The 19493-nt window shown below is 43.3% G+C and overlaps 1 protein-coding gene across 5 annotated transcripts in view; it reads right to left on the bottom strand.

Moving 5' to 3' along the window:
- Zcwpw1 (zinc finger CW-type and PWWP domain containing 1) overlaps window positions 1-19493 on the bottom strand; it is a 31885-nt gene that overhangs the window by 3001 nt on the left and 9391 nt on the right. For 4 of the 5 annotated variants that reach the window (XM_038346677.2, XM_038346676.2, XM_038346678.2 and 1 more), the window contains exons 4-15: window positions 19081-19159; window positions 18064-18154; window positions 17337-17494; window positions 16695-16814; window positions 5887-6003; window positions 5146-5266; window positions 4435-4510; window positions 3949-4053; window positions 2136-2219; window positions 1589-1655; window positions 1288-1376; window positions 86-146 (exon numbers count right to left, since the gene is read on the bottom strand). In XM_038346677.2, coding sequence (XP_038202605.1) covers window positions 86-146; window positions 1288-1376; window positions 1589-1655; window positions 2136-2219; window positions 3949-4053; window positions 4435-4510; window positions 5146-5266; window positions 5887-6003; window positions 16695-16814; window positions 17337-17494; window positions 18064-18154; window positions 19081-19159 — 1168 coding nt within the window. The remainder of the gene's footprint in view (window positions 1-85; window positions 147-1287; window positions 1377-1588; window positions 1656-2135; window positions 2220-3948; window positions 4054-4434; window positions 4511-5145; window positions 5267-5886; window positions 6004-16694; window positions 16815-17336; window positions 17495-18063; window positions 18155-19080; window positions 19160-19493) is intronic. The other variant, XM_038346679.2, reaches the window with a different exon arrangement.

Raw genomic sequence — 19493 nt, 5'->3', positions numbered from 1 at the left:
CCTTCAGGTTGAACCCCAATATCTGTCTCTGGGTTTTTATTAATTGTGCTACAGGGACTTGCCCCTTTTTGGCTGTCTTCCTTACCTCTTGACTTGGTTTTTTTGGTCTGTATTTTAGCTGGCTTGGGTCTAGGCAAAGTTGGGGTCTTCAAAAGGGAAAGAACAGAAAAAGATAAGTTGAAACACAAAACTCTTTCTAAAAACCGAGGAGGCATTTAGTCATGTGATTCCCATGCCAACACGAAGAACTGAGTTCAATCTCCAGAACACACATTTTTAAAAAAGCTGTGTATTGAGTCCGATGTCAGCCTGATCTACAAAGTGAGTTCCAGGACCCAGGACTGTTACCCAGAGAACCCTGTCTCGAAAAACAAACAAACAAAAAAGGTACGTGTAATGAGGCACATTAGTAATCCCAGTACCAGGGATATGAAAACAGGTGCATCCTTGGGGCTTGTTAGCCAACCTACTAAATGGACAAGCTCCAGACCAATGTCAAATACCAAGGTGGATGGCACTGAAGATGACACCTGAGATTAACCTGTGGCCTCCACATGCAGTTGCACATACATGTGTGCACACCTACATGCACATGCACCTGCACACACTTTCTCTTTTGTGTAGAGGAGGGCTAGATAGTAATAGTAGGCTTCAGAAAATCAGATGAGGTTTGATTGCAGCCTTGTACAATTTAAATCTATAGCAGGACAGAGAAATTATGTGGTCACCTTCCTATTCTCAATGCAAAGACTGAATGCATAAGAAGAAGGAAATAAAGCTGGGGCGGGGAGAGATAAACTAAAGACTGAGACAGCTCAGTGGCTCCAAGCCTGACAACTTGAATTCAACTGGAGGGACTCACGAGGTAGAAAAGGAGAACCAACTCCCTCAAATTGTTCTCAGGAATGCATTCACACGCCCAAGAAAAATTTTTTACCAAAAAAAAAAAAAGGTAAACTAAAAGAGAAAGTGAAAATGTGTGTTTCAAAGTAAGGCTAAGAAAATGGGTGACATTCCATACAGAAGAAAGGAGTGGGAAAGGCAACTAGAGGTTTCCTGAAACTACATGAAGGACCAAAGAAACACAGCACAAACTGAGACTGTGATCAAGGAGTCCCACAATGCGGAAGGAAAGTTTCCCTTCATGGAGATCCTCAGGGTGAGGCCAGGGTCAGTTCCCGAGGCTGGGTGGTTCACAGGGACCGCGAATCTATGCCCCACATCCCTTCAGGAACCCCAGGAGAAACGTCACAAGAATGTCCTCTGAACCAGTATCTAAAGCTTTACTTTCTTCTCTTCTTTCTCCTCCTTCTTCTCTTCTGAGTCCTCTTTCTCCAGACAAGACTCGGGGCTGTTAGACTCATGGAGAGCCAGATCTACAAGAGGGAAAGGATAGACTATGTGTCCAAGAAGCACTAGGTGAGGTAGAGGTGATTCCAGAAAATCCATCTTCCAACTCTGCCTCTGAGTCCTTGGGATGGTTCCCATGTCACCCCAGTCCCACTCATCACTACTTACACCCTGTCTTACCCTCTCCTCACCCATCCGTCCAGGTACAGTCACAAGACCTCCCACCCTACACTCCTACCTTTCCCTTCCCTGGTGCTGTCAGATCCATTGTATCGACTCAGGAAACCAAACAAGTTAACCCGCTCCTGAGGAACCAAGAAACAACAGTGTCACCCACCACCCTCCCAGGCCCAGCTTTTGCCCTGTCTTCTAGATTCCAGTTATGACAAAATTTGCATTCATTTTCCAATCCACTTTCACTTGAAATATTACATTAGCTTTATCTGAACTTTTAATGGAGATTAATTATAACCTCTTTTCTAGTTTATTCATGAAGGAGAAAGTAACTAGAAAAGAGAAATTCACGTTATTCTCTACCCTACCCCTGCTCCTTCCAGAGGAATTTGAGAGAAAAACTGTTTGGGCTGAGAGAAGACACCCCCGTCCATGGATGGGGAAAGGAGTGGCTGGGCTAGGGATCAGGGAAACCTGGCATGAAGGAAAGGGGGAGCTCTAAGACAAGAGCTGCAATGGGGAAGGCGACCAGTTCCCTGTCGCGGCAACAGAAGGAGTGGGCTCCCTTTGGATCCAATGGGACCCAGCATGTAGGCTGAGCACTCGCTCACCTGAATATTGATCTGTTCTGCCTTGTGAGCCATTGTTATGGCTGCCTCCAATTTCTGGCTGTAGTCCTTGTTCCTGCATTTTTTCTAAAATAGAAGGTTAGAATTCATAATAAATACATCTTAAAAATAGTCAACATAGAAATTTTCAAATAACTAGTAATTCCTGAAATCCTTCAACTTAGGGCTAGAAAGATGGCTCATCAGTTAAATAATACTCTTCCAGAGGACCAAAGTTAAGTTCTCAGCATCCACATCAGGCAACTAACAACCATCTAAACTCCAGCCTCGGGTGATCAGAAGCTTTGGACATGCATGCATGTGCACATACCACAATTAAAAATAAAACCTTTTTAAAAAAATAATAATAATATTAGAAGAGTGACCACAGCATATCACTACCCACCAGACATTATCTCTTTTTTTCTTTCCTTTTTTTTGAGACAGGATCACACACTGTAGCTCAGTCTGGCCTGGCACTCACTATAGTCTATTGGCCTCAAACTCACAGCAACTCCCTAGCCTCAGCTTTCTGCATGCTGAATTATAAATGTGAATCACCACACCTGACTTAGACATTATCTTAGCTACGAGTGCTTAGCTGTCAGTTCTGGGTACTGACAGGATACTCTGTTCTTAATCTTTTGGGGCTCAGAAACAATACTCTCCTTCCCAGGAAACCTCTGACATTTCGGTGCCCTCTCTGCAGAGGATCACACAGGAATTTGAAGGAAAAGAAGACCCAAGTTCAGGTGACTTTGCTTTTCAGCTTCTTACAAGTTCCTCTGAGCCCACAGTTTAATGCTCATAGTTCAGTTGAATAGGAGACATACAACAAACATCTCTTCTCCAAGCTCCACGATTCCAAAGATCATCTTGTTAGGTTACAGGATCTCTGCTCACTTTGAGTTAATTAAACCCAAAATGATTAGAGGGATTATATATGCTTCTCAGTTAGGGAAAACTAAAGACAAGGTTTGGAGACAATTATTTGGTTGTCACAACTAGAAGAGGGCAAGACATAGGGTAGAGGATGCTGCAGTGTCCAGGGATCTTGCTAATACCTGCATGCAGAACAAATGTAGCTAATACCTACAAGCAGAACAAGTGCAGCTAACACCTGCAAGCAGAACAGGTGCAGCTAACACCTGCAAGCAGAATAGATGCAGCTAACACCTGCAAGCAGAATAGATGCAGCTAACACCTGCATGCAGAATAGATGCAGCTAACACCTGCAAGCAGAATAGATGCAGCTAACACCTGCAAGCAGAACAGGTGCAGCTAACACTTGTATACAGAATAGGTACAAGCGGGCTGGAGAGATAGCTCAGAGGTTAAGAGAGAGCACTGACTATTCTTCCAGAGGTCCTGAGTTCAATTCCCAGCAACCACATGGTAGCTCACAACCATCCATAATGAGAGCTGGTTCCTCATTCTGGCCTGTAAGCATACATGCAGGCAGAACATTGTATATGACATAAATGTTTTTTTTAAAAAAAAAAAAAAGAATAGGTACAAGCTATTATCTGGACCAAGATGCCCATAGTGCTGGGAATGTAAAACTCTGGGTTAACCTGGGCCTAACAGCTGCAACTCACAAACTGACTCAGAACATGGTATGGTGGGGCTTACCCATAATCCCAGGATTTAGGAGGCTGAGGATAGGAGGATCAGAAGTTCGAGGTCATTCTTGACTACATAGTGAATTCCAGGCCAGCCTGGGATATGAGACCTTCTCTAAAAAAGCAGAAAAAACTCAAAAAAAAAACAAAAAACACCTGTTCCCTGTATCATAACAGATGACCAGTTTGCTCACCACTTTGGGTAGCTCCAGGGACAGTTCCTGGAAGTTCTTCAGCATGCTGACTGAAATCCATGCACGAGAAACTGTTTCTCCAAAATATGTCACATGGTACTTGGACTGTAACAAAAGATAAGACTTGAATTCCTGCCCTCCTCTCAGCTTTTCCCTTGTCAGAAATGGTAGAGAAATATGGAGGTGGGAAGTCACAGGGAAGATGCTGGAGCTCATATCCTCCCTGAGCGCTGGCTCACCTACCCTGTTCACTCCACTGTTCCTCTACTCTGACCTCAGGGATCCCAGGAAACACATACTGGACAAAACAAAGATGCCCTCCTAGGCAGCAAATGGATCTCAACACAAGTTCATTTCTCTATGTGTCTATCTTCCTCCATATCTGTCACTCCTAAGTGTCTGCTTCCATGTGTCTACTAGACAAATCTAACTCTAAACATGTTAGGGTGGCTATGCCACTGCTCGGACCAAAACCAGGAAACTCACCGGCAGGGAATCAAGATGAGATGCAAAAAGAAAATACTCCCCCAGGTCAGGATCAGGTTCTATCATGCCTGGCCACCTGGGGACAAGGAATGGAACGGAGAGAAAGGGGTTACAATCAGAACACAACCTCACCATCATGCACACATGGAAAAGAGCAAGATGCTTTGTAAAAGACCCAAAAGCTATATTCCGTTAGTCCCTACTGGTGCTCACTACCAAATGACTGACATAACTTCCACCAGTATACAAAAGAGCTTAGTCATCCTAGCAAGCCTGTGGACAGAACCAGAAATAGGCTAACCTTCTCTTTATTTTGCATGTTTCTCACATCTCAACATATTTAAATATCTTGAAGCAGGGCTTGGTGGCAGATGGCTTACAACCCAAGTACTAGGGAAGCTTAGGCAAGATTTCAAGCTCGAGGCCAGCATTGTTTCAAAAACAAAGCAGAACAGAAACAAGAAATTGCTTTAGGTCCTCCCTTTTTTCACTCATGGCAGCAGCATCAGACCCATTTTTTCCAGAGATCCCACTCCTACCCAGGAACATAGAGTCTTCCAAAGCCCTCCAGCCCAGTCCTGTCTTTCCCTTCCCTGATGCTCTTTCTAATGAAGGTACCACATCTATGACAAGACTGCCATATCCTCTCCTCCCCTCATGACTCTACCACTCCCAAGTTCAGGAAAGATGTTCTCTGTTATGGTGCCCTACCAGGGGTAACCGTGTTGCTTGGCCCAGATGATGGATCCTGGAATGTAGGAGGCATAGGCCACATCGCTCTCACACCCTGTCCAGGTCTCCTCAGGAATATCACAGCGATTATAATTCAGGTCTGCCAAAAGAGGAGACTAGAAATGAGAGGCTCAAAGGGTGTAACTAGGATGGAGTCCATAGAGGGCAAAGGGAAGTGGTACGGGCTGCAGGTGGGAGAGACTAGAAACCCCGTAGAGGAAATGCAGCTAGAGCCAAGAGGAGTGCTGCCTCCCAAAACAGATTCCTGCTCACATCCCAGAGTGACTCTGCCCCCTCTGTGGAGCAGTGTGGGGTTGTTTCTCGTCTGTAAAATAAGTACACTGGACAAGATGGTCCTAATCTGTCCAAACCATTTCAAACATTCTAGAATGAATGCTAAAATCATTGGGTCTCTCTTACTTGCTTCTTCCCACATGCCATATATCCCTCTCTACCCACAATCCAACACCAACATTCCAGGAGGCACTGGTACAATCAGGCAAAGCTGACATACGTGGAATTCACTCGGTGTACACATAAAGTTTCCCAAGCTACCTATGCCTTCCTCCCACAGAACAGTAAGATCCTCTCTCCCAGTCCCCACAAGGACCCCTCAATGCCAGCTACATCTAAGTTGTACCTAAATGAAAGGAGACATGCTGGGGAAGAAAGGGAGAAGCAATAAAAAACTGGGGGAAAAACATTTCCCTTCCTTTGTACCTGGATTCTGGTCACAAGACCAATTATCTGGGAGCACTGAGGGATCAATGTTTCCACGTAGCTGCCTCCATTTCTCACACTTTGGAAAGGAACACTGGACCCAGATGAGACACTGGCCTGTGAGAGGAGACAAACTAAAGTAAGACAAACAAAGCTCTTCCTTCTTCAATCCAACTAAATTCAATATAACTTTCTCTATGGCCCCTGGATCGTGTCTCAGCCATAATAACTAGTCGAGTCTGAATTAAAGCGGCAGAGTGAGAGCTCAGGGAAAACAGCCTAACTTGGTGACAGAGCTGGCCTTAGAATTCAAGCCTTACACTGCAGTCTCTCTCTACCAGGCACAAGTGATGCTCTTCCTGTACTGACACCAAACAGAAAGGCTGCTTTAGCCCAGCAGTTCAGAGCATGTACTGTTTTCCCAGTGTTTAGTTCCCAGCACCCACATGGGACAGCTCACAAATGCCTTAACTTCCCCTCCCGGAGATCTGACACTCCCTTTGGGCCTCCATAGGCATTTGCTCATGTGCACAACGCCCCACACTCTGACACTCACATACACAATATTAAAACTTAAAAAAAATTTAAGGGGGCTGGAGAGATGGCTCAGTGGTTAAGAGCACTGCCTGCTCTTCCAAAGGTCCTGAGTTCAATTCCCAGCAACCACATGGTGGCTCACAACCATCTGCAATGGGGTCTGGTGCCCTCTTCTGGCCTGCAGGCATATACACAGACAGAATATTGTATACATAATAAATAAATATTTTTAAAAAAAAGAAAAAAATTTAAGGTTGCCGTAGGGCTGGAAGTGTACCTCGGTGTTCTGTAGAATACTTTCTTAACATTTGCAAAGCCCCAGGAATCCATCCTTGTTATTACAAAGATACAGAAAGCTTGGGGCTAGGAAGCTGCTTCCTTGAAAGCAGGAGAACTGAGTTAGATCAAAACACTCACACTATCCATGTAAAAATGCTGGACACAGTGATGGGTGCTTGTAACCGTGGCAGTGAAGAGACAGAGACAGGCGAATCCCTAGGGCTCACTAGCTAACTACCCAAGTCTATTTGGTAAATTCCAGACCAGTGAGAGACCCTGGGTCTAACTCTGACATCACACTAACATTCCCTAAATACTGATCAGCACCTCTTCTGTGCACAGTATCTGTAATTGTAATTCTTACCCAAATCTCAACTATTTATCTTTCTGTTATCAAATTACAACCTTGTGGGGCTGAACAGATATCATCAATGATGAGGGCTGGAGAGATGGCTCAGCAGGTAAAGAGCACTGACTGCTCTTCCTGAGGACTCAGGTTCAATTCCCAACACCCACATGGCAGCTCACAACTGTCTGTAAATCAGTTCCAAGGGATCTTACACCTTTACACCAACGCACATAAAATAAAGTTAAATCATAAAAATCCTTAAAAATATATAAATAAAAAAGATATCTCAATGATTAAGATCAGAGCACATACCACCCGTACAGAGGACCCCAGTTCAGTTCCCAGCATCCACCTAGGGCATCTCACAACTGCATGTAACCCCAGCCCTAAGGATTGTCTTAGTCAGGGTTACTGTTACTATGCTGAAACACCATGACAAAAACAACATGGGGAAGAAAGGGCTTATCTAGCTTACCTTCCATATCACAGCTTATCATTAAAGGAAGTCATTAGAAGAACTCAAACAGGTTGGAACCTGGAGGCAGGAGCTAATGCAGAAACCATGGAGGGGTGCTGCTTACTGTCTTGCTTATCATGGCTTGCTCAGCCTGCTTTCTTATAGAACCCAAGACCACAAGCCCAGGGGTGGCACCACTGACATTGAGTTGCCCCCCCCCCATCAATCACTGATTGAGAAAATGCCCTACAGGCAGGCTTGCCTGCAGCACATTTTATAGAAGTATTATCTCAAATTAGGTTCCCTCCTCTCTGTGTCAAGTTGACATAAAAATAGAGAGCACAGGATTCTACTTCCTCATTGGCCTCAAAAGCCACTGCACTCATGTGCACAAATCCACATATAGACACACATACATAAACATAATTAAAAATAAAATAAATCTTTAAAAAAATGACCAAGTTGCATCCTTTAGGACCAATGCCCTGAGTTCATTCTCCTCCACAAGATACAAGTCTGGGCCCAGCACCCTTCTCTTAACCATTTACTCTGCTCCTCACAAAGGCCATGGCTTCCTTTTATTCATTACTTTTCAAACCTCCACTTATATCTACTCAAGGTTTCCAATATGTTCTATGAAACTTCACAAACTTGAGAAACAGCTATTCACACATCATCATGCCAGTGTGTGTGTGTGCATGTACACACGTGTGTGTACATGCATGTGTGTGTGTGCACGAGCATGTGTAGAAAGAGAGGTCAGAAGTTGATGATCAACATCTTCCCCTATTGTACCCCATCTTATTATTTTGGGGGGTATGTGATTTGGGGTTTATGAGTGTATGTGTGTGCATGTATGTACACAGATGCACATGAAGCAAAGAAGTTTTACTTGCTTATTATTTGGGCGGGGTGAGTGAGGCAAGGTTTCACTGTGTAGCTGGCTGGCCTCAAGCTCACAGTGCCTCTGTCTCCCAAGTGCCCCGGCTAAAAGCATATACCACCATGCCTCGTAACATTGTTACTTTTAATTGTGTTAACGTAGGAGTGTGTGTGTGTGTGTGTGTGTGTGTGTGTGTGTGTGTGTGTGTGTGTGGAGTGCAGTGCTCATGGAGAAAGACATGGCCATTGGATCCTCTGGAGATGAAGTTAAAGTCAGTCGTGAGACACCTGACCTGGGTGCTCTGAACTGAACTCAAGTCCTACAAGAGCAGTAAACCACTAAGACATCTCTCTGGCCCCCTTCACCTTATTTATAAGGCAGGATTTCTCTGAACCTGGAGTTTCCTGATTCTGACAGGGATCTTCCTGCCTCTGCTCCCTACGCATTAGGCTTACAGGCACACGTCACTGCACCTTGCTTTTTCATGTGGGTATTAATAAAGGCTCAAACTCAGATCCTCACGCTCGATCGTCAAGCACTTGACTGGCCGAGCCATCTCCATGGCTCTCTATCTTCATCCTGATCCCTGGACACTAATGGCACCGCCCCACTCAACCGCAGCATCAGATGACTCAGTGGAGTCTGTTCCTTCTCACACTCCCCACATCTCTCCAGGTAGAAGGTAGGGCAATCATCTTTACTCCCACCAGCACTACGCCTCTCCTGCAGAAACCCTCTGTCTCTGAGGTGCCCTCCACTAGGCACTATCTTGCCCTATTGTCTCCTTGCAAAGACGGTGGCATCCTGCTCAGTTTTTACCTCCCCACTTCAAGCCTTCAGTTCTGATGACAACAGCGTCACAGGACTGCCTCACAAGCACCCCACTGGTTTCTTGGCCTGTTCCACACACCTCCTCAGCAGCCTACTCCCACTTCTGCATGACCCTGCCAATCATGTCAGAGCACACACAGCCTCTGAGTCATATGTCCTGATATCCTCTGACCACCCTTTCCTCTCCACCTCGCTTGCTGGAAGAGTCCTGCAGCTCTTGCTTCATCTCAGTCTCCAGCCCACCAGGCTGCCCCATCCAATCCAAAACCAGGAGGCCCTGAGTCTGATCTCCAGCGTCATGTGAAATCTAGGTACAGCAGTGAACACCTTTAAGCCCAATGCTAGAAGGATAACGGCAGGATCCCTGGAGTCCATTGGCCAATCAGCCTCACTGAATCAGTGATGTCCAGGTTCAGTGAGAGAGACCTTATCTCAAAATATACGATCGAGTGTGACTGAGGAAGACACCTAAGGTTCATCTCTAGCCTACACATTCACACGCATGCACACCCACACAAGCACACACATGCACACATACATATAAACAAAAAAGATTTAATATCATCAAACAATGTTTCACCTGTAAGTTTGCTGTGTTAAATTTTTACCTACTGCCAATTTTTACCTTAAAACATCTTCAAACACAGGGATATACCTCACCCATGTCTAATCATATTCCACAAAATTATTGCTTAGACTTACATTTGGGTCCTTTCAAAACATCATACATATACATACTATGTATGAAACATTTCTTTAGTATTTTATCCAAAAACAAAGTACTGGAGGCTGGAGAAATGGCTCAGTGGTTATGAGCACTTGTTTTTCCAGAGGGTCTGGGTTCAATTCCCAGCACCGACATGATGGCTCACAATTATCTATAACTACAGTTCAAGAAGAGTTGACCTCTTCTGTCTTTGCCAGCACAGGCATGGTCACAGTGCACAGACACACATGCAGGCAAAGTACCCACACACATAAAATTTAAAACTAGACAAAAAAATTCTAGTTGGGCATGATATGTTCATTAGAAATGACAGTTGCTGGGGCTGCAGTGAAAAAAGCTCAGTCAGTTGAGTGTTTGCCTAAAACAAAACAAAGCAAAACCAAACAAACAAACAAACAAAAATCACCAATACAATTGCCCCTAATGGTCAGGTATTTACAGAGGTGACCTGGCAAGACTAGAAAAGAGAGCTTCAGTCTTAAAGAAAACTGTCTACACTCCAATGGAAAGCCACACGTACAAGAGTTTTCTGCACTTGACAAGTTTCAAAACCCCAAGAGAGAACAAAAGGTTGTGAGGGTAGGAAAGTAGAGGTGGATCAGGAGGTGTTGAGGGAAGAGTGAATATGATAAAAATACATTATAAAATTCTCAAAGAACTAATAAAATGAGAGGGGGAATCTGTTTGCTGCTCACCACGTGCAAGTGTGTGGCTGCATGGCGGTGGAGACTGTGCAACCAGCACCCATTCAGAGCGCTCCGATGACTGCTCATTCCTGAAAGGCTAGCTCCCTGTCCCCTGGGATACCTCATCTCCTGTGTCCTCGCATCTTCCTGGCAGTCTCCTTCTCAGTTTCCTTCACTCACTTCTTTTTGTTCTCCATCCAGTCTCAAAAAGTCAGGGTTCCAAAGCTCAGCCAAAGGTTTTCTCTCCTCACACCGCACTTTCCTCTAACCCAAGCTCATCCACCCCACAGTTCTGAAATCCACTTTTCATATTTGACAATACACAATCGTATACTTTTGGCTTCTGTTATGAATTAAGTGCCACTTTGCTCTTTGACACCTGTATTATGTCTTGTATACACCTGTATAGTACTATCATATGATAAAACTATACTGTACTGATTAATGTTTGTGGTGCTGAGGACAAAGCCCAGCACCGTGTACATGCTGAGCACAAGCTCCCCCACTGAGCTTCTCTCCCAGGCCTAACTCTATATAGATGTCTCATACGGGTCTCAAATTTTTGCACCCAAACCAGAATGTTTAATATTCTCCTACGGGGGGCTGGAGAGATGGCTCAGTGGTTAAGAGCACTGGCTTCTTTCCAAAGGTCCTGAGTTCAATTCCCAGCAACCACATGGTGGCTCACAACCATCTGTAGTGAGATCTGGCACCCTCCTCAGGTGTGCGGGCATACATGGAGGCAGAATGTTGTATACATAAAAATAAATCTTAATATATATATATATTCTCCCACAGTTTCTTCTGCTCCTTTCCCATTTCCTCTGTCGTAACTGATTGTGCCAGAGACAATCTTTTTTGATATTTTTCTCTCTTATACTCTCTGCCAATTATTAATCATTACCTAGTTCTTATGATTTTATCTCTAAAATATTATAAAACCATACACTTCTATCTCTGTTTTCATAGTCCTAATCCAAGATGACACTATACATTCTCATACTGGCATTCATTTATTAATGGGTTTGTCCTCCTTCATACTTGATCATTTTCAAACATTAATTTGAAGATGTCGTTCACCTGGATACAGCCCACCAATGGCTTCTCACTGCCCTTGGGATACAATTTTTACTACATACTATTTTCCTTTCAAAGATTTTATTTTTATATTTATATATATGTGTACATATATGCATTGTGTGTTTACACATGAGAGTAGATGCCCATGAAGGGCAGAAGAGGGCATCAGATCCCCTACAGCTAGAATTATGAGTGGTTGAGAGCAACCTGACCTGGGTGCTGAGAATCACACTCAGGTCCTCTGCAAGTGCTGAACCATCTCTCTTGTCTATGGTATTTTCTTTTATTGAGTTACTGCCTATCTCTATTGTGGAATATTGTTTTAACTAGGTAAAGATGTGTTACATTTGTTTATGTCGCATTTGTTTAACAATGTAAGGATGTGTGTTTAATTATAAAGATGTATTTGTTTCATCTTGCCTGCCTAAGGCACCTGATTGGTCTAATAAAAAGCTGAATGGCCAATACCTAGGCAGGAGAAAGGATAGGCAGGGCTGTGGAGCAGAGAGAATAAATAGGAGAAATCTAGGCTCTAGAGAGGAGGAGAGAATGAGGGAAACACCTGGGGCCAGCCAGCTGCCAACCAAACAGATACAAGCCGTGAAAGTAAGATATACAGAAGGAAATAAAGTTAAAAAGCCCCAAGGCAAAATGTAAATAAACAGGTTAATTTAAGTTAAAAGAGATAGCCAGAAAGGAGCCTAAGCTAGACCAAACATTCAAAACTAATAATAAGCCTCCATGATTTAGGAGCTGGTTGATGACTCAAAAAGCGTGGTACAATTTTATTTTTATTTTATTGAGTTATTGCCTATCTCTTTCCATTTTACCAAAGCTACTCCCCATACCTCCTACCCCCGATCTCAGAACTCCAATAAGAATATAACAAATCCTATCTTACCTAAAACATTTTCCTACCCTCCTCTAGACAGTTTTCAGGTTTTAGCTCAAGCACAGTTTCCTGCGGAATGCTTTCCCTGGCTGGCCTGATCTTACTTAGGGCTCCACTGTTGCCTTTCGTGACATGATGTTCTTTTTCTTCACCACAAGTATTACAGATTGTATTTATGATAGTCGGTCTCTTTCTACATCCTAGACCAGGAGAGCTCTCCTCCTCTCCTCGGCAACTGCAAGAAACAGAACAAACTTCTTAGTTCTCCTTTTGAGAAATAATCTATTCAGATCTTTCCTTTAGGTGATTTAAGCCCTACACAAGCTGATTGCCTGAAAAGATCGCACTTCCAGCTCCTCCTTTACCATGCAATTGCATCAAGTCCAGGTTGACTACCGAGCTGGTGCTTGCATAGTCTTTCTAGAGTGTCTCTCTAAGTATATGCCAACCAATTTATGCTTTTATGATTAAAACAATATGTAAATACAGGGATGGGGGATGACTCAGTCAGTAAAATACTTTTCTTTGCAAGTTCAATCTCCAGAATCCATGTAAAAAGAAAAGGAGCACAGGGCTGGTGAGACAACTCAGTGCATAAGCAAACCTGCCTCCAAGCCTGATGATCTATGTTTGATCCCTGAGATCCATTCCACATGGCAGAAAGAGAGAACCAACTCTTGCAAGTTGTCTGTGACCTCCACACATGTCAAGAGCATGTATACACACACACACACACACACACACACACACAAACAGTAACCTAAAGTTTCATTAAATTCTGGGCACAGGGGCAACTATTTGTAATCAGCATTGAGGAGACGGGGCAGAGGGATTCCTAGGGCTCATTGGCCTGCCAACCTAAGCCTACTTTGGGAGCTCCAGGCTAATGAGAGCCCATGTCTCAAAAAATGACAGGTAACTCCTGAGGAACAACAGCTGAGGTTGCTTCTGGCCTACACGCACATATGAATAAGCATGTTCCTGTACACACATGAATAAATACAACACGAATACACATATGTACACACATATTAAAATTTAAACTATGGCTTGGCAGTGGTGGTGCATGCCTTTAATCCCAGCTCTCAGGAGGATCTCTGTGATTTCGAGGCCAGCCTGGTCTACAGAACTAGTTCCAGGACAGTTAGGAATGTTACACAGTGAAATCTGGTCTCGAAAAAATAGAAAACAGAAATTTATTTATTTATTTTGGTTTTTCGAGACAAGGTTTCTCTGTAGCTTTGGGGCCTGTCCTGGAACTAGCTCTTGGAGACCAGGCTGGCATTGAACTCACAGATATCCACCTGCCTCTGCCTCCCGAGTGCTGGGATTAGAGGCGTGCACCACCACTGCCCAGTGAAAACAAAAATTTTCATACATACATTATCATATACATACATTATCAGACACTGGATGAATTTTTATTCCACTGGTCCTTATACTTACCATTCTAAGTTGCTGTTTATTTTGGGGGACATAATCTCAATATGTATCTTTGGCTGATCTGGAGTTTACTATATAGACCAGGCTGGCCTCCAACTCAAGAGATCTGCCTGTCTCTGCCTGAGTGCTGAGATTAAAGACATGGACCACCACACTCAGCTCACTTTTATTTTAATGTATGTGAGCTTGTTTTCTTCCAAATTATTATTTATTTTTAAACTTACTGATAAATTATGTGATCTATTTCTTATAACCCAATTTCTCAAGGTCATCATTATTTAAAACATCTATTATTTATCTGACACACTAAATTGTAGTTTCTATGACAGAAGGAGTATCAGATTGGTTAACCTTTTTTTTTTCTTTTGGGGGGGTGTTTGCTTTGTTTTGTGTTTTTGTTTTTGTTTTAAGATAAGGTTTCTCTGTGTAGCCTTGGCTGTACTGGAACTCACTTTGACCTGAATGAAATTCACAGAGATCCACCTACCTCTGCCTCCCGAGTGCTGGGATTAAAGGTGTATGCCACCATACCCAGCCCAGTTCATCATTTCTTTTTATTTGATATTTTGTTTTATCTTTGTGTATAAATATGAGTACAAGCATGCTATGGCACATATGTAAATGCAGGCCATGTACATGCCACAACATGTATGTAGAGGTCAGAAGACAACTTCACCTTCTTTGAGACAGTCTCTCATTTCTTTTCCTTTCAGTGTATGCCAGGCTAAGTGGCTGGTAAGCTTGCAGAGATTCACCTGTCTCCACCTCCTACCTCCCTGTAGGTACACTTCATTTACATGTGTGTGCTATTGTGTCCAGTTCTATGTGAACTCCAGGGATTTAAACTTAAACCTTCATACTTGTTTGGAAAACATTTTATCAACTGATCCACCTCCTTCGCCCTTGTGCATCATTTCTTGCACCTATACTGGGCACATCATATAGGTCACTAATAACTGCTATGAAAGAGTAAGTTGGTAAAGTAACTCAGTGGCAGACTGCATGGTTAGCACATACACAGCCTTGGGTTCAATCTCAACCCAATAACAGAGAAGAAATGAGCTCCTGTCTATTCCACCCTTACCTTTGTTCCATCAAAGACTTCAGCCTTCCAGATGAATAAATCTCTGGCTCTTCCCAGGCTATCTCTTCATCCCTCTGCCTATAGATACATTTTCTTTGGCATATAAATATGTTTGAGTGTCTGCCTTCCACTGGGGTCATTGCTCTTATTTGCCTGTGTTATTATCGCTGTATTGTTTTTCTACTTTTCACTGTGGTGGTGTTGGTGAAAACATACCCAGGCCTTTGTACAAACTAGGAAACTATTCTACCACTGAGCTGCCTTCCTAGACCTCTCTCTTATAAACCACGCATGGCAGGATCCGGGATTTAAGGGCATCCTCAACTACATGGTAAGTTCAAAGCTAACCTGGACTACATGGAACAGTCTCAAAAAAAAGGAAGGTATGAAAAGAAAAACCATACCATAGCTCTCACTTCACTCCCTTTTATCGACCTTTTCCCCACCTCTTACTTTTTAAGTCTAAACTAATGGTGGTGGTGGTGGTGTTTCTGTGTGTACGCATGTATACATGTGTACACAAGCATGTGGAGGCTACAGGTCAACACTGGCTATCTTCTTTTAAGATTTATTTATTATGTATACAGTCATCTGCATGCATGTATGCCTACAGGCCAGAAGACAGTACCACATCTTATTATAGTTAGTTGTGAGCTACCATGTGGTTGCTAGGAATTGAACTCAGGACCTCTGGAAGAGCAACTAATGCTCTTAAACTCTGAGCCATCTCTCCAGCCCCTTGGCTGTCTTTTTTTTTTTTATTGCTTCTCCACCTTGAAAAGAAGTTTCAAAGCTGGGCATTGGGGGCACACACCTTTAATCCCAACATTCATTTAGGAGGCAGGCGGATTTCTGTGAGTTCGAAGCCAGCCCAGTCTACAGAGTGAGTTCCAAGACAGCCAGAGCTACACAGAAAAAACCTGACTCAAAAAAACAAATCAAAAAATATTCTCTCACTGTACCTGGTATGCACTGATTAGTTCTGACTGTCTGGCCAGCGAGCCCCAGGGACTCTCCTATCTCACCTCTCTGGGACTAGGACTACATAAGTGTGCCATTATGTGGGTGCTAGGAAATCTGTCACAGATCCTCATTGCAAGGCAACACTTGAACAGCTTAGCCACCTTCATGCCAATTCCTAAACAACGACAGCCTGCCAGTCACCTTGACTAACCCATACAGCAGCCATAGCTGAGACCCTGACAGCTTACTAATTGGGATGTACTGAACATCCTCTGGCTTCTCTGTGGTTGTATTTGACAAGATGGGGTGCTCTCTCTTTCATGAAATTCTCTCACCGCCTGGCACTGTTACACAACCTTCTAACTGTTCTATTTACTCTTATGGTCACACATTAGTTTTCTTCCTGGACACCACCTGAAACACCAGGAAGAGTGTGGACTGTGTGGATAAACAACCAAAAAGATGAGATCTTCCTATTTCTTCCTCTTTCCTTATCTTCTCAGACTGAAAGATAATTACAGTCCTGAGGTTTCCTTTTAGATCCTAGTCGCTGCTTATCCCCTCCATCTTGAGCTTTCCACACTCAGCTGAGCTCACCAAAACCACCTTCCTCTTCTTTCTGGCCCCGGATCTGAGAATGGTCCTGAGTCATTGTCTTCTGCTTGTCTTTCAGACTGCACTCACGTCCATCTTGGATTGTCTCCATTTTCTCATCTTCTGGGAATAGAAAACATTGTGAGGTAGGGAGATAAGTAGATCTCTGTTGGCAATAAAAAACAGTGAAAGAATCACCAGAAAGTTCCAAGCCAGAGGCAGAAAAATCGTAGCCTGCCGACTATCCCATCCTCTGATTTCTTGACAAGTACCAGGTTTCAATGACAACTGACTTGGGCTAGCAAGATGGCCGCCCCAGAAGCTGCAGTGGAAAGAGAGAACTGACACCCAAAATTTGTTCTCTGACCTCCACATATACACCATAGTATGTGCATGCTCTCCATTAATAGTAAATAACATCTTTTAAAATGTAAAGGATATCTGGGAGCTACAGAGAGGACCCCAGTTTGGCTCCAAGGGCCCACTCTGGGCAACTTACTACCACCTAAAACTCCAGCTGCAGGGGATCCAACATCCTCTTCTGGCTTTTCTATGTACCCATATATACATGGTACACATTCACACAGACATACATACTTACACATAAACAGAAAATCTTTTTAAAGGTCATATAATGATACTTACCAGCTTTCTTCTTTCTTTTGCTTAAAGAAATTCTATTAAATTTCTTCTTAGAGGGTTCAGTAACCAGCTGGCCTGGCTTAGATGTCTTTATCTCAGCGTTCACTTCCTCTTCTAGAGAAGATGCTGTCTCTGGAGTACCAGGCCCTATTACCTTCTCCCTGAAATAATATTTTTTTAAATATTTGTTATTTATTATGTATACAATATTCTGTCTGCGTATATGCCTGCAGGCCAGAAGAGGGCACCAGATCTCATTACAGATGGTTGTGAGCCACCATGTGGTTGCTGGGAATTGAACTCAGGACCTTTGGAAGAGCAGGCAATGCTCTTAACTGCTGAGCCATCTCTCCAGCCCCGAAATGATATTGTTTAAATAAAAGTTTTCAAAGAGATAGTTGCCACTCCAATCCTTTGAAAGAGATTCCAGGGGCTAATAGTAAAACAGGAATTCTCGATTGGTTTGGGAGATGCAGCTCAGTGGTAGAGCATATACTTAGCATGCACTAGGAACACAGTTCAATTCCCAAAGGATACATACAAATCCCAGGTCTCCTATGGTCTCCTGAGGTCATTTTATCCAACTCCTTGCCCATTTCCTAACTCTAACAGGCATCTTTCCTGAGCTAAGAGAAATCAACGTGAATATAACAGATGACCAAATAGACAGGAAGATGGGTCACCATTTACCAGCCTCATGTCCATCCTTGTCCCTCTGGGATAAACTTACCCATCAGCATTTTCATTCTCAGTGGCAGAAGGAGCAACTCCTGGTTCTTTGTCTGACTTGGTGGGTATCATGGGTTGGACACAGGAAGTCTCTGCAAAATTAAGTCCAGACCCCAGCCCTTCCAAAACAAAGTATTATAAGCAGAGAGGAGACAAGGGAAAACAACCAAGCATTCCACCCAAATATCTTACCTTTGTGCTTCCAAGAGTCTACCTTTGGTATTTTGTCATATGATAGAACTTGAAATCACTAAACTCAAGAAAAACTAAGATCTGTATCTTTCTACAAGCCTTTCCATATTGACCAGCCTCATTCCACAACAGCCGAGTGATTTTATTGTGTACGTGTACCATATTTTACCTTATTTCTCCTCAAACTTTTACACCTACAAAAAGCTTACATGAGACCATTCTCCTTAATCACATTACCTTATAGAAAAGGCTCCTGAGCCTATATGCCAGCCCTTTTTGTCCTAAAAAAAAATCAAACCAAGGGTTGGGGAGATCACTCAGTCAATAAAGTGTTTGCCTCACAAGTATGAAGACATAAGTTCAATCCTCATAACCCGTGTAGAATCAAAGCAAAACAAATCCAGTGTGGGGCATGCACCTGTAATCCCTGCACTGAGGCACCTGGGAAAGCAGATTCCTGAGACGCCCAGCTGCTATTTAGAGGAACTGGCTGGGCCCTAGGCTAGTGAGTGGCAGTTTCAAAACACAAGGTAGAGAGAGCCTGAGGAATGACAACTAAGGCTGACTTCCAGCCTCAGTCCACATGAGCAGACACATGCATCTGTACATGTACACATGTTCACTTACATACATTAGCACAGACACACATGAACCTGTGCATACACTTAAACGAATTCTAGGACAGGCTCCAAGGCTACACAGAGAAATCCTGTCTCAAAAAATAAAATAAAATATTTTCTCAGATGGGAGCGAAAGAAGCTGTCAAACTTATAGTACCCCTTAGATGACAGTCACTCTCCCCTTTTCTCTTCACACCACACCATACCCAAGCACTCCTGCAGGGACTTCTGTAGTACATTCTGGAAAATCTCCTCAAATTCTGCATTGGTAAGAGTTGTTTTTTCCTGCAGAGACAAGGATAAGGAAGGAAAACTGCTTGTCTAGCACACATGGGGTCTTGGATTCATTCCTCAGTAACATCCCCTAAACACACACACACAAAAATCCCTGATGTGGGAAATTCTTCTGTATATGTGTTGCTTTTATTGGTTAATGAATAAAGAAACTGCCTTGGCCTGTGATAGGGCAGAATAAAGCTAGGCGAGAAAACTTAACTGAATGCTGGGAGAAAGAAGGCGCAGTAGTGAGAAGCCATGTAGCCTCAGACATGCTGGAATCTTGCCCGAAAGCCACAGCCACATGGTGGTGCACAGATTGATAGAAATGGGTTAATTGAAG

This window comes from Arvicola amphibius, chromosome 10 (assembly GCF_903992535.2).
Source record: "Arvicola amphibius chromosome 10, mArvAmp1.2, whole genome shotgun sequence".
Lineage (NCBI taxonomy): Eukaryota > Metazoa > Chordata > Mammalia > Rodentia > Cricetidae > Arvicola > Arvicola amphibius.
The sequence above is the reverse complement of the archived record's forward strand: the minus strand, read 5'-3'. Positions and strand labels throughout refer to the sequence as shown.